Consider the following 14,488-nt stretch of genomic DNA (forward strand, 5'->3'; position numbering starts at 1 on the left):
CATAAAACATCTTAACAAAATAAAATCGCCAACTGGATATATTTTTGATGGCTGGATCTTTTGGCTGCTCTAAAAATGCGGAACTGACGCATATTTTCAACATCCTCAGTAGTCTAAACAGACGTTGTTTTCGGAGCATTGCCGAAATGTTCCGTTTCCGCCACGGACTCCGATGCAGGGCGATAATTTGCAGGTTCCACTACGATCCTTAGTGTGCAGGTTAACTCGCTTGAAATAATGCTTAAGGATTTTTCACCCTTGATCAAGATCAGTATACCCATTGACATTACCTCAACGAGTAGTTGTGAAATAGATAAAAAGTACTCATTGTTTGAAACAAAAAAATATCAATTTTTTGACAGCTCGAATAACTTCCGAAAATGGCCAATTTGAATACATAAAATGGGTAAAGTTTTTTTTACCGTGTATAAGCTTTGCATGGGCTTCCTATTGTATACTTCCCCTCTCAAAACCATCATACTCGTTTGGCTGCACTTTTTGACAGTCCGTTTTGTTGCATTTTTTGACACTTCGCTAGTCTGTGTATAAAGTGTCTGTAGGATTGGGTGTTTATTTTTCACAATATATAATGTCAGAATCGTTTTGTGATGTGAAAATAGTGAAATTACATTAGAACTGTTGAACTTCTCGTCATCAAAATGCTTTTGTGAATGCTTCACTCTGTTGCGCGACTGATATATATGTGCCAAAATAATTGTTCTGCGAAGGGTAATTGGTATAGCATATTTTTATTGCGTAAACCGGTAATTGTCTAGTTTAGAGACTTTAGTGATAGAAGTCCGTTTTTAATGCGGTTTTTTGCCTAAATAAACCGAATCCGAGAGCGGAAGTGTGAAATTTCTAACCAAAGTTTGATAAACTGAAAAAATAAGTTGTGCCTTATAACACTCATAACAATGACAGTGCAGTACTTTAATAATGGAGCTTATGCAGCGAAGATAGTGTGATGCCGCTTGGTCGCATATTCGAGGCCGTTGGACGAGGCGTTAATGAACCCGTCGCCGGAATTATATGCAAACCAGTGATTCTGTTGTTTGTCCGGATTTCTCAAACATAGGGGCTATAGCTATTTTAAAGCCGACTGAACGGCAGCGAAGTAGGACACTGCACTAAAAAGCGACGTGGCGTACCCACATTAGTCAGTATTCGGTTGACTAATGTGGCTACGCCACATCGCTTTCTGCTGTACTGTCCAACTTCGCTGTAATCTTGAGTAATCCGGGCAAACAAGAGCATCATAGGTTTACATATAACCGCCTCGTCCAACGGAACCTCACCGGCTTTGCGCCGTTTCGGATTCCTGGCCTCGGATATGCGGCCAAGCCGCATTACACTAGCTCTACTGCATAAGATCACTTGTAAAAGCACTACTAGGTCATTCTTATGAGTGTTATTAAGCACAACTTATTTTGTCAGTTTATCAAACTTTGGTTAAAAATTTCACATTTCCGCTCTCGGATTCCGTTTATTTAGATTAAAATACACCCTTTTGGGAAATAGCCGCATTTAAATGAAACCTCTATCACTAAAGTCTCTAATAGGCTGTCCAGAAAAATAATGAATTTTTGAAAACTCAATCACCCACCCCTGAGTCGATTTCTAGTTCCACCAGGAGTACTTGCTCCAAATTTGAAGCAAATTGGACAAGTCTAGCTACCGGACCAACATGCCTGAAGTTTGCATGGGATTATTCGACAATTTACATGGAGAAAACCCCCTAGCTCGCATTTTCGCCGCTAGGTGTCACAGTATACATCGTATTGTCACTGTAAGTGAAAATAAGAAAGATAGTTTAATTGTCTACAACTTTGTCGAAGACTGCTAGTGAATCCGGCTTTGTTAAAAGAAGTTATTGAACGTTTAACTAAGTGATGTCAGGTTTGCATGGGGTCTAGCAGTGCATGGTTTTGTAACAGTACTCGATTCGCACAAACTAAACATTTTTGTAAAATAATCGTTAGGTTTAGCGGAATAGTATGTTCAGAAGAATTATTGTAATTAATACGAATCATGTTTTGTTAAGAATATTTTAGTTCCACATGTTACCGCATAGAGGGCGGCAACACTAACTTTTCAACGGAAAGAGATACAATTATAAGCGGGCCGACTATAGCAGCATTTTGAATATTTTACAAAGCATTACTGGGATTCTGTGCTAAGCAAGGATGATGTGAGCTCCGCCGCTGAAACATTCTGCCATATAATGAGCTACCTTATCGATCGTCATGTCCCAAAGTATAATCAACGAAGTGATCAATCCCCCTGGCAGACAGCCGAGCTACGTCAGCTAAAAACTGCGAAAAGAGCAGCATTACGAAAGTTTACCATGCGCCGTACCTTGTCACTGAGAGCTTACTATGTAAGGCTCAATAACGATTTAAAAAAACTGAAGTTTTTGTTTTTCAAACTATCAACGAAAAATGTAACGTAAGCTTAAGTCGGATCCGTAATCGTTTTGGAGATACGTCATAGAGCAGCGGAATGAAACAGGCTTGCCTTAGGCATGATTCACAAACCATATGCTAATTGTTCGCCTCTAAATTTGCGAGTGTGTTCGCCAGTGCGACTCTGTCCTCGCAGCAAATTGACGTAGCAGCTAGCGGCGTGGCCCAACTCGAACGGTCAGTGAGTGAGATTCGTGTGGAGCACTCGGATATTGTATCAGCAGCATCTAAGCTTAAAGCATCGTCATCTTCCGGGTCAGATGGTGTCTGTGCTGTGTTTTTGAAAAAGTGTATATCTGGTTTGGTGGAACCACTCTGTCAACTATTCAAAATGTCACTGACAACCGCGAGCATCGCAAAGCCTGGGCTTCATTTTCCGTACGGCTAAATCCGTCACATTCATTTATTTTAATTGAAGGCATTCAATTCGATCGCTGCATATGCTTTTCGACGCCTGCCTTGGCGCGATCCTGTTCGTCTACCAAGCTACGAGAGTCGGTGTCAACTCATCCAGCTCGATACTCTTCAGCGTCGTAGAGAAACTGCAAGAGCCTTATTCATCTCTGATCTTCTGTCAGGACGCATCGATTCTCTAGATTTACTAGAGCAAGTCAACATCCAAGCAAAGTCCAGAACGTTACGCGGAAACGTTCTTCTGAGAGTGCCGTTACGACGAACTATTCACACAGCTAATGCCGCTATCACGGGACAACCACGCCTCTTCAATCGTGTGTCGCACCTGTTCGACTTTCATTTGTCTCGGATATCATTAAGAAATCGATTCCTACAGTTTTTTAGATATAATTAGTTTAAGTTTCCATCATTGGGGCCGAGTGCGATAAATAAATAAATAAATAGAGATTAGGTGTCTTCCACAGTTGTAGAACAGGCATTTTGCAATAATTCATCCGAACATCTCGATATGAGAAGTTAGTGTTCGCGCCCTCTATGTTGTCTCAGGTGGAACTAAAATTTTCTAACCAAAACATGCCTTGTGTTATTTACTATAGTTTTTCTGAACATACTATTGAGCTAAGCAAAACCATTATTTCACATAAATGATTAGTTCATGCGAATCGAGTACTGATACACAACCATGCACTGCTAGGCCCCATGCAAAACTGACTCACTTCGCTAAAAGTTTAATAACTTCTTTTAACAAAGCCGGATTCACTAGCAGTCTTCGACAAAGTTGTAGACAATGAAATTCTCAATTTTATTTTCACTTACAGTGATAATACGATGCATACTGTGCCACATAGCGGCGAAAATGTGAGCTAATGGGTTTTTTTTCGTGTAAATTGTCGAAAAATCACATACAAACTTCAGGCACGGTAGCTAGACTTGTTCGATTTGCTTCAAACTGGGATCAAGTACTCCTGGTGCGACTAGGAATCGACTCAGCGATGGGTCGATAGGGATCATTTTTTTGGCACTCTTGTCTCTATACTGGACAATTACCGAACATTAGAGTGATAAATCAGGTGGTAATATATTTACACACTTAATGATAGCGTAGCTGTTGATGATAACCAAATTACTTGATAAGCCAGTTAATTTTCACACAACTTTTACGATCGAGAGAAACGTTCGTTGCCTGTGGGTAAGGCTTCAAGTTGATTATCACGTAGGTTTTTGAATTTTAACCGTTATCCAACAAAAAACACCTTTAACGGACCGACTGGTACCCGGATACCCACAAATTGAAATGCTCATAACTGGCTTTCATTGACCGATTTGGACACTTAGATGTTAAGGATTCAGGAGCTCGGCCAATTGCCTTAGTTATTGGCACTTCAGTTTTATGGGTACCTTGTTGGCCTGTTACGCAGACAAAAAAAATCGATTTTATGAGGTTCATTTAACGTTTCTAAAGATCTAGCATTTATATTCGAAAGGCCGAAAATAAAAGCAGCAAGGATGCTTTGCAAAACCCGTTAGAATATCTTAGGGGTCGTTCAGCATAAGAAAAAGTTCTCACCCGAAAAAGTAGGCAAGGATGAACCTCCAGTATAATTCTCTCGCAGGAAAATCCGTATAAAGTTACGTGCAAGATTAAAAGTCGAATAAGGAAAATTTCTTTGTAAAATCGAATATAGCTCCTGTCCGATTTTTACGCTTGAAGTTTATGTTGTATTTTTACATTCTAACATATAAAACGGGTTTACAAAGCATGTTCTATTCTTGTGATTTTTATTTTCGTTTCTCATTTACTGCCCACATAAGCATAAGAGTCCCATATGGATTTTTGTCGAAAATGAGATATCTGTTGGATTGTATTCTGTATCACCACTGAATCATAATGCAGAAATAAGATTACCAGGTTTGCTCAGAAAATATCGGCAAAAATACCAGAACATGGTTGTCCCATCCATAAGGCTCAATGCAAAATGTAAATCTTGAACGGCGTTTTTCTCGGCTTGCTGTTTTTCAATATGGGACTCTTATGCATATATGGGCAGTTTAGTCCACAGCTAAATATTCTAGCTCGTTTTAAATATTATAGATAAATTTTATATAGCAATAAATAGTCATAGTTACATTAACTAGTGAAAATCAGAATAATAGTGCCCAAGCCATTGTTATTTTACTTGTTTCTCATTTTAGGAACAGTTCAACTTTTAACAAAATCTGGTAGGTATTCACTCAAAATACCTACCTTCACAGTAAGAAACGCAATGGACTTAGCTTGGAAAATGTTGAACAATTAACATATCACTTATTTGACTAAAAAAAGTGAATAAATGTGGGATTAGCGATTTGACAATGATTAAATTAACCAAAATTGAAAAAATTGAAGAAAATCGGTTGAGTGGTGTTTCGGCAATCGTGATCACGGAAAAACCATTTTTGGAAAAATGACATTACGAGATAATCGAGTTTGACATTTTAAGTTAATATTGCTCTTGGAAAACGAAGTGCGCTTGGAAGCGCTTCAACTTTCGATCTCTTTTTCGGATATCTATAAATATATGGGAACATTAGACTGGTTCAATTTTTGACTTTTAGCCCCACCAGGCTCTATTGATTCCTTTTATGGCCCTTAGTAATTGTGCAAATTTTGGTACCGATCGGTTGTGTCTACGGACCCTCCAAAATTTTGGAAGTTGGAGTTCTTATGGAAATTAGTATGGCAAATCGGTTAAAATTGAAAATAAATTCTTAAAAAATCACCATCGTTATATAAGTGTAAACTAGGCTTACCACCAACCGCTCCCGTATGGCAGATGCAGCTATTCAAACAGGGTTGCTATGATTAATAATAAAATCCACTTGTTTTGAAATCATGCTGCTTCTTTAGTTAATAACTTTTCTCAGCGAATTTTCACAAACTTACATGTTCCACGAATGTGTTCAGTAGAAGAATACCTTTAGAAATATATAGTGTTCTCATGAATTGATTGATGAGGTGATTTTTTAAGAATTTATTTTCAATTTTAACTGATTTTCCATACTAATTTCCATATGAACTTTGAATTTTTTGGAGGGTCCGTAAACGCACCCGATTGGTACCAAAATTTGCCCAATTACTAAGTGCAATTAAAGGAATCAGTAGAGCTTGGTGGAGCTAAATGTCAAAAATTGAACCAGTCTGGGGAACATATTCTCAAGGAGTTGTACTTTCAGATAAAGTAATAATTTTTTTCTCGATTTTTTGAAAAATAAAAGGTATGTAACACCCAGTACGTCTTTACGCATGGGCCCACTGGGGCTGGGCCAGGGGCCTGCGATGATAGGCCCCTAAAATCATAGCAGCTGTCGGCAGTGCTGAGGTCGTGATTTCAGTTTTGGTTAAACCAGATTCATGTCAAACACAAAGACAAATTACGGCGACAGGCACTTCTTCAACAACGAATGAATTGTTATTCCCTATTTTGCAGCAAGAAACGCCAAGCTTTGAAAATGAATCATCCTGATTCTAAATCATCTGAAGCGGACTCACCAACGCAATATTAATTGATTTCAAAGCCTTTCCAAAGCCACGTTATGTCCAGTTTCATCACATCAGGAACGTGGTACTGCTCACATTCAATATGTTATGAACTTTTACAAGCTCCTTAATTTAAAAATAAGGATTTTTTTAAATTAATTTGTTTAAAGACATATTTGTGTTGAGATCGTAATTGAGGTATATTTTTGAAAGGAATCCTTGGCACATGCGCTTCTCTCTCTCAGCTTGCTCATTACATTTTAATTTCATTTTTAACTACATCTGATTTTTAGCGGCAGCTTCATAATTGCCTAATATCTTTCATTTTACTGAAGCTTTGGGCGGTTTGGCAACATTTATTTTGATGACAATACAACTCTAAAATTGATTTTGCATAACGGCAGGATGTCAAATCAGGCAAAAATCAAGAACCACAGCCTTGTTTAAAAGAGATGTTTTTGAAGGCACTCTTTGTGATAAGTTCCCTTCCCTGGTTCATAATCCCGATTGTGACATAAATTTACCTTCGTTTGCCGCAGCTGCAGATTACTTGCCAGACCAAAAACTCTTGGACAATTTTGATTTATTGTTTGTTTGTATTTTGTTGTATTAAATTTATCTCTGACGGTAAATATCAGATACTCTCGAAACCGTGGCGTTCTCTGCCCCGAATCGTTTCTAAGTTAGCAATGGGATAATTTCGAATTCTTGCGATATACGAGCTGAATTTCCTTACGTTTGCTTAGCTATATGTATTTTCTGGCTAGGTTAATTTATAGACAGAAATCTCTTGAAGTAAAATACGATAGACTGATGTCATCTCTGTGATGTGACGCTTATTCTAATTCATCGAATGTTACTCTTATTCTGTTGACGGCTGTTCAACTATAGGGGCCCCTTAGCCCAATAGTACCCAGGGGCCCCCAATGGTCTTAAGGAGCTCCGGCACCGACACGCTCGGCGTTGCCCTTTTTCAGCAGATGGAGCAGTCGACAGGACGTTCCGGTATAGCCAACACAAGTGTAACCCACGAATGATGCCGCACGCGCATGCGAACCCCCGTTTTTTACTCGATTCAGTTTACGTTCGAAGCCAAATGGGCTGGCCATCGAATTAAATCAGTTGACTTCCATCTCAAAGCGGTGTACCTTCGACCGAAAACTGTTCAAGATTTGCGGCTCGGTGCATGTAATTAAGCGGGAACTAATAAGGAATGAGCTTCAGTCAGATCATTTAAAATCGGAGTTTTTCGTGTGTGCATGCTGATATCGTCCCGTCGGAAGTAAAAATAATAGTTGGTGAAGGAATAGATGTTCAAATTTAATTCTTGATTGATGGAGAATTTTCTCTGGGTGGGAGATTTTTGTTCCAATTGACCCTCGCTACCTGCACCGAGCTGCACAAACTTATTATTACAGTAAGTCCATGGAACCGGCTAAATCCTAATAATCACCTCTCTCGATGTTGAAATGTAGTCTTCTGCCATCTGATAAGGTTGACTAGTAGAATCCGAAGTTACCATTCTTTCTGTTCAAGATTTGCGGCTTGTTGGCAATAATTGACGTTGAAAAACAAATCGGTAACTTCAGTTGCCAAAAACTTAGTAACGATAGAAGTATTTTTCCTTCAAGATCACCTTTGTGATCACAATTATAGGTACATTCTTGCTTCCCTTCAATTGAACAGGATACTTGTTTTATTGCACTTTTTCGGAATTTTTTTATAGAATATAACTAACACGACAAGAGCGTAACTTCGCGTAACTTTTCCAAAGTAATTGAAAATTTCACTTGGAGTGCTTACGGTAATGATTGCTTAATCCTAATAAGAACCATTTGTTGTGAATATTTCCTTCACACGTATAGTGACGGAGGCAATTTTGAGAGTGATTTTGTTGGCTGCTGCTGGCGTGGAGCTTTTCTAATAGAAACTAACAAAGCGGGTCGCCGGTGACGAAATAGTCGTGACTTTGGCGATGATCAAATGCAAACCGAAAACATTTTCCTATAGATAATTGGTTTTACCTGACTCAGATGTGTTTCATCGCCAAACAGGTGGCGCTAATAAGTACACCACCAATCAAAGCACAGCACTACGGAATCTGTTACACAATTTTTGTGAATATTTCCAAACAGATCATGCAAAAATCTATTTGTTTCGTCCAGTACAGCGGCCATTAGTAGCCGTTTGTTGTATCAGAATCACCGTCTTTACGCATGGGCACACTGGGCGTGGGCCAGAGGCCCCGGGATTTTAGGGCACCGCGATGCCAGGCGCCTAAATCATAGTAGCTATCGGCAGCGCTGGCGCCATGAAAACTAGAAAAGAAAAATATTTTGATGAACATTCTTGGATTAATATATCGATCACAAGTTGAATATTTCTGAGCTGGTGATTTCAGTTTTGGTTAAACCAGATTAACGTCAAATGCAAAGATATATTACGGCTACAGGCACATCAACAACGAAAGAAGTGTTTTTCCCTATTTTGCAGCAAGAAACACCAGGCTTTGAAAATGAATCATCCTCATTCTAAATCATCTAAAGCGGACTCGCCGAGGCAATATTAATTGATTTCAAAGTTTTCTGTTAGTGAAGCGGTATGTTTATTGAAAAAAAATGTGGCTTCTCCTAAGCCACATTATGTCCAGTTTCATCACATCATGAGCGTGGTACTGCTCACATTCAATATGTTATGAACTTTTATAAGCTCATTAATCTAAAAATAAGGATTTTTTTGAAACTCATTCGTTTAAACACATATTTGTGTTGAGATCGTAATTAAGGTATATTTTAAAAAATTGAATGTTATTGGTATATTGTTATTTTGTTTTTCGGCGATTGTTATTGTGTTATGTCAACCCTATTGTCGTACATGGTCAATTGGAACAGACAAATGAATCCTCGGCACATGCGCTTCTCTCAGAGCTTTCTATTACTCTCATAACATTTTCATTTAATTTTTAACTACATTTTTTAGCGGCAGCTTCGTAATTGCCCTGTATCTTTTTATTTACTGAAGTTCCGGACAGTTTGACGTATTGCAGACTTTGAGCACAAAATTTATCTGGATGACTCTATACAACTCTAAAATTGATTTTGCATAACGGCACGATTTCAAATCAGGCAAAAAACAAGAACCACAGTCTTGTCTAAAAGAGTTAGTTGATGTTTTTGAAGGCACTCTTTGTGATAAGTTCCCTTCCCTGGTTCATAATCCCAATTGCGACATAAATCTAACTTCGTTTGCAATGGGATAATTTCGACTGATTATACTGATACTGATTTCATCTCTGAGATGTGACGCTTATTCTAATTCATCGAATGTTACACTTAATCTGTTGAAGGCTGCTCAACTATAGGGGCTCCTTCGCTCAATTGACCATTGTATGAAATGCCTTAACCTCACAAATTTGACAGGTGCTGGTCCTTTTGTTTACAGTTTGGACTTAACAAATGTGGAATCCATTAAAACAAGCTTAGTGCTAATAATTAATTCCCAAGAAATTTTACCGCAAAACTACTTACCGATTCAGAGAACACTAGAAGTAATTGATAAACAAATAATTAGTTCAGTTATTTGATCTTGCATATACATTTTCCTACAGTAGGGAATAGGACAATTTAATTGTATGACGTTCTATAGAACATTTATACTTCCAAAAACATGATTCCCAATATATTTCAAATGCTTCCCAATATATCTTTTTGAGAATATGAATAATCTCTAAGTTCAAGATGTAATCAACAGGACCACCACCTGTCACATTTAGTACATGACGTCACTGTGCAATGACCAATAGTGCCCAGGGGCCCCCTATGGTCTTAAGACGGCCATGAGAGAATCAGTTAGGAACGTACTACAGTCTGTACACTACTCGCCGACCATCAACCTTAGGGGCCGTGATGATAGGGCAAAAATGAAATTCAGCATATATATTTATAACTTGCCCTTGTTTGATTAACCTCTTAAATGCTCTGTATTGACGGCTCTGCTCGGAATAGCTGCTTCGTGTATGAAGATTTCCCCCTTTTTCGTGAAATTTTTCATTTCCAATTTAACTGATTTTCAATAGAATATAACATATAAAACTATTTAGGTAAATATTCAAGTCAGCTATCAGCTAATTACAAAGTTATAACAGTGCAAACCTTACATAGTTGCGTTACATATAGGAGATTTTTCGAGATTGATACCTAGCCCCAGATAGTGTTGTAAGACATTTTTAATTTCAAAAATGAAAGAACATAGTTGTGATATAAGGAATGTTTCATCTCACTGCTGTGGATTCAATAGGTTTTAGTAGAGTACTATTACTAGTTCGTGTAGAAGAGAATTCAGTTCCAAAGAGAACAATCCTTGATTTATTCTAATCGGTCAATATAACTTGTTTTGTTGTTATTCCCTCTAATTCTAAAGAATCAAACTGAAATATGGAGAAAACTTTAAAAAGTGAGGGGACTAGTCAAGGACACTCCCATTATTACGTTTGTCCATGCTATCGAATGCACGTGTGGTCCTTCTACACATCCCGCTCTATATCTTCGAACATATTTTGATTTGGGTTCTGCAATTGTTATTTATTATTGGTTAGTTTATATATTGATGAAAGCAATACATAAAATGACGATGTTTTCGATCTTCTAAAGGAGACCATCCCCTTCAAAAAGTAAAGTGTACGCTATATGGGATTCGTCATTATTTCTTTAACGCTATACTGGACATGATCGCATATTTGTCCTATTTTCTATGAGATTTCCTATCATTATGGGACTGATTAGCGATCATAGGCAGTATACATCTCTAGGTAGTAGTGCTGTTTCAAACATGAGTTTTCCATATGCCCCATAGTGAGCGGAAATGACACATATGTACGCATTACATAAAATGTGGTGAATGTCTTTATGGCTGCAGAGCATAGCGGTAATAGGAGATGCTGGAATTCAAATTCTTATCTATGGCAATTATTGCTACTGCTTCACCGCAGCTATGACTGTGGTAGATTTGTGTGTACAATCGACGAGATGAAAATATCGTTAAAATAACGTACCAATGGAAGTAGACTACATATTTAGAAAACACGCACAGGAAGATTACGTACAGGTACAGTAAACTCTTATTTACTCGATCCATCTACTCGCAGTTAGTTAGTTTATATATATATATATATATATATATATATATATATATATATATATATATATATATATATATATATATATATATATATATATATATATATATATATATATATATATATATATATATATATATATATATATATATATATATATATATATATATATATATATATATATATATATATATATATATATATATATATATATATATATATATATATATATATATATATATATATATATATATATATATATATATATATATATATATATATATATATATATATATATATATATATATATATATATATATATATATATATATATATATATATATATATATATATATATATATATATATATATATATATATATATATATATATATATATATATATATATATATATATATATATATATATATATATATATATATATATATATATATATATATATATATATATATATATATATATATACATATATATATTCATTTTCTGTTACGCATTTACAGATCGAGAAAAGAGGAAGGCACTGTATGTTACTTTCTTTATATATACAATACCATTTTCGACGTGAACTAAATTAAGTGTGCACATTTTCTCCACTGTTTAGTTTAAATCCGAACGCCGGGTAGATTGTAGCGTTTGACATGATTTCTGAAAAAAGCTGTGCTTGTAATTTGAGCGTTTGAGCTGACGTGGCTAGAGTTACGTGGAAACTTATGGTTGGAATTATTTGTGCTGGCTGACTGCGTGAAATGTGGTAGCAATTAATTAATGTGAAGGCTGCAATGATATGACGTTGCTTGTGGGCGCGAGATTATTTGTAGAACACTAGACAATTTAGTGCTCAACCTTTCTCATATTTTTATAGAGCCCATTAGTGCAGTACTAGTAATACGAATCAGAATATTTCAGGTGAGTTTGGCCAATGTACAATCAACGACAATATGATGGCATGGTATTTTGATTATTGTGGTACACTTTTAGTGCTGTCAGGCACATTGTCTAAGCGACGGTGTATTTTGTTTATCGAATTAACGTCTGCTGCAAATCGATGTAACAGATCTGCTAAATTTGGAACCCGTCTAATATGTTAATGTATCTGCCCCTTCTTTGCGCATTAGGAATCGGGAGTTAAGTTATTTTCGGTGAAAAAAACGTTATTATCGTTTATTGGCGATTCAGTCAATTTCCATATCAGGATGGAATACTTGCAAAATCTTCATCGCAAAATATTGCAAATTTGTGCGAGTGACAATAAATTTTCTGAAATGCCTCGTAGAAATGCGGTGTACATCAACGACACACCCATAGTTTCGGACATTATGACACATACGAACTGCGTCATAACGTCCCAGGTTATATGGCCATGTCTGGTTTGTCATTACGTATCATAACATTCGAAGACGGATTTGTGCCTAATTGTCGCGGGATTTGTGACATCCTTTAGTCTTCCGATTTTATATCACCGCACGTTATAACGTCCCGTACGTTATGATACTTATTTGTTTTAAGATCTTATGTCGAAGTCCACATCCTGGTCACTTTGATGCACTAAAAGTTTCGGATATTGTGACGCGTAAGAATGGTTTTGCGCCACTTCCGATACTTGAAATCGCTTCTGCAGGTTTCAATTTTAAAGTAGAGTAACTTTTGGCATGAAGATTTTTTTTAAATTCCTTATTTTGTTTAAATTATGTGCTTCTAAATTAAAAAAAAACCGTTTTGACCTACCCAGTAGTGCAATTGTGCCTTTCTCATTTCTCCAAACTACGAATCCATGGCTGGTTGTGTTCAATATAATGGTGGAAATGTCTTTTACATATTCAATACGATTTGTATATATTGTCATCGGGAGTTACTTTACGCCACGGGGGCTACTTTATGCCAAAATTAAAGAATGATACTTGAGCTTCTAGTTCAAATTTAGGGTTATATCTGCAGGGTTGTTACGGAAGACGACAAAATAAAAACCCGCCAAAATTGCGCGAGATTTTATCCGGTTGAAAAACCAAATAAATATTGTCTAAACTTGCAATGGTTTTTCTTTCAAAATTCTAGGAAACTTCAGGTATTGTCCGCCTGAAATGTTTTTATTAATAGTTAAAATAAATCGTGTATTATTTGAAAATATGCCTAGCCTATTTTTTGTTGCTGTATTGTTGCATTAACGAATGTAATTTGGATCAAATCTGACACACGTTTGTCGTCGTTGAGAATGATAATCACATTTGTTCTAAAAAGCGATCTGTCATTATGCAGAATAAGGGTGATCAACAAAAATAATTGTCTGATTGTCTTCGACTAGCGAACGATGCATAAAGCACCTAGCACAAAAATACATACGATGCTTATATAACTTCCCAATATTCGATTAGGTCTCTTAGATGCATCATATCGAAAACACTGCCTGAAATACTCTACCAAATTTTAAGTTATCCATAGAAGTACACCAAATTCTTTTTTTGCACGGGGGATGCGTGCAAAAAAACCGTGTAAAAAAATCCGTGTTATTTCGAGAAACCGTGCAAAAAAAATCCGTGTTATTTTGAGAAACCGTGCAAAAACAAATCCGTGTTATTTTGAGAAACCGTGTAAAAAAATCCGTGCTATTTTGAGAAACCGTGCAAAAAAAAATCCGTGTTATTTTGAGAAACCGTGTAAAACAAATCCGTGCTATTTTGAGAAACCGTGTAAAAAAAATCTGAAATTTTTTTAATTAACAGCTATTTTCTTATTGTATTTAACAATGAATACTGTTGGACATTTTAAATGCACAAGGGGGCTGTCAATGTGCCCAGTAGAAGTTTTTTAATTTTTCGAGGTTTTTTTTTGAAAAATGTAAGTTTTTTTATTCGTTAAAAGAAGTTATTGTCCTTTGAAAAGCAATAGTTAAAATGGTAAAATGTTTCAACTATTTAGAGTTTGTTAACTTTTTGTAGATTAC

The 14,488-nt window shown here is 36.3% G+C and overlaps 1 protein-coding gene across 5 annotated transcripts in view; it reads left to right on the top strand.

Annotated features, from left to right (window-relative positions):
• The first annotated feature begins 532 nt into the window (after positions 1–532).
• The window catches only part of LOC131689179 (calumenin-B), a 64,029-nt gene continuing 50,073 nt past the window's right edge, over positions 533–14,488 (top strand). Inside the window, exon 1 of one of the 5 annotated variants that reach the window (XM_058974090.1) lies at positions 533–736. In XM_058974090.1, coding sequence (XP_058830073.1) covers positions 672–736 — 65 coding nt within the window. In that variant the 5' untranslated portion in view covers positions 533–671. Of the gene's footprint in view, positions 737–4,046; positions 4,069–12,148; positions 12,457–14,488 lie in introns of those variants that run through there. The other 4 variants (XM_058974086.1, XM_058974087.1, XM_058974089.1 and 1 more) reach the window with 4 other exon arrangements.

The sequence above is a fragment of the Topomyia yanbarensis genome, chromosome 3, assembly GCF_030247195.1.
Source record: "Topomyia yanbarensis strain Yona2022 chromosome 3, ASM3024719v1, whole genome shotgun sequence".
Taxonomy (NCBI): domain Eukaryota; kingdom Metazoa; phylum Arthropoda; class Insecta; order Diptera; family Culicidae; genus Topomyia; species Topomyia yanbarensis.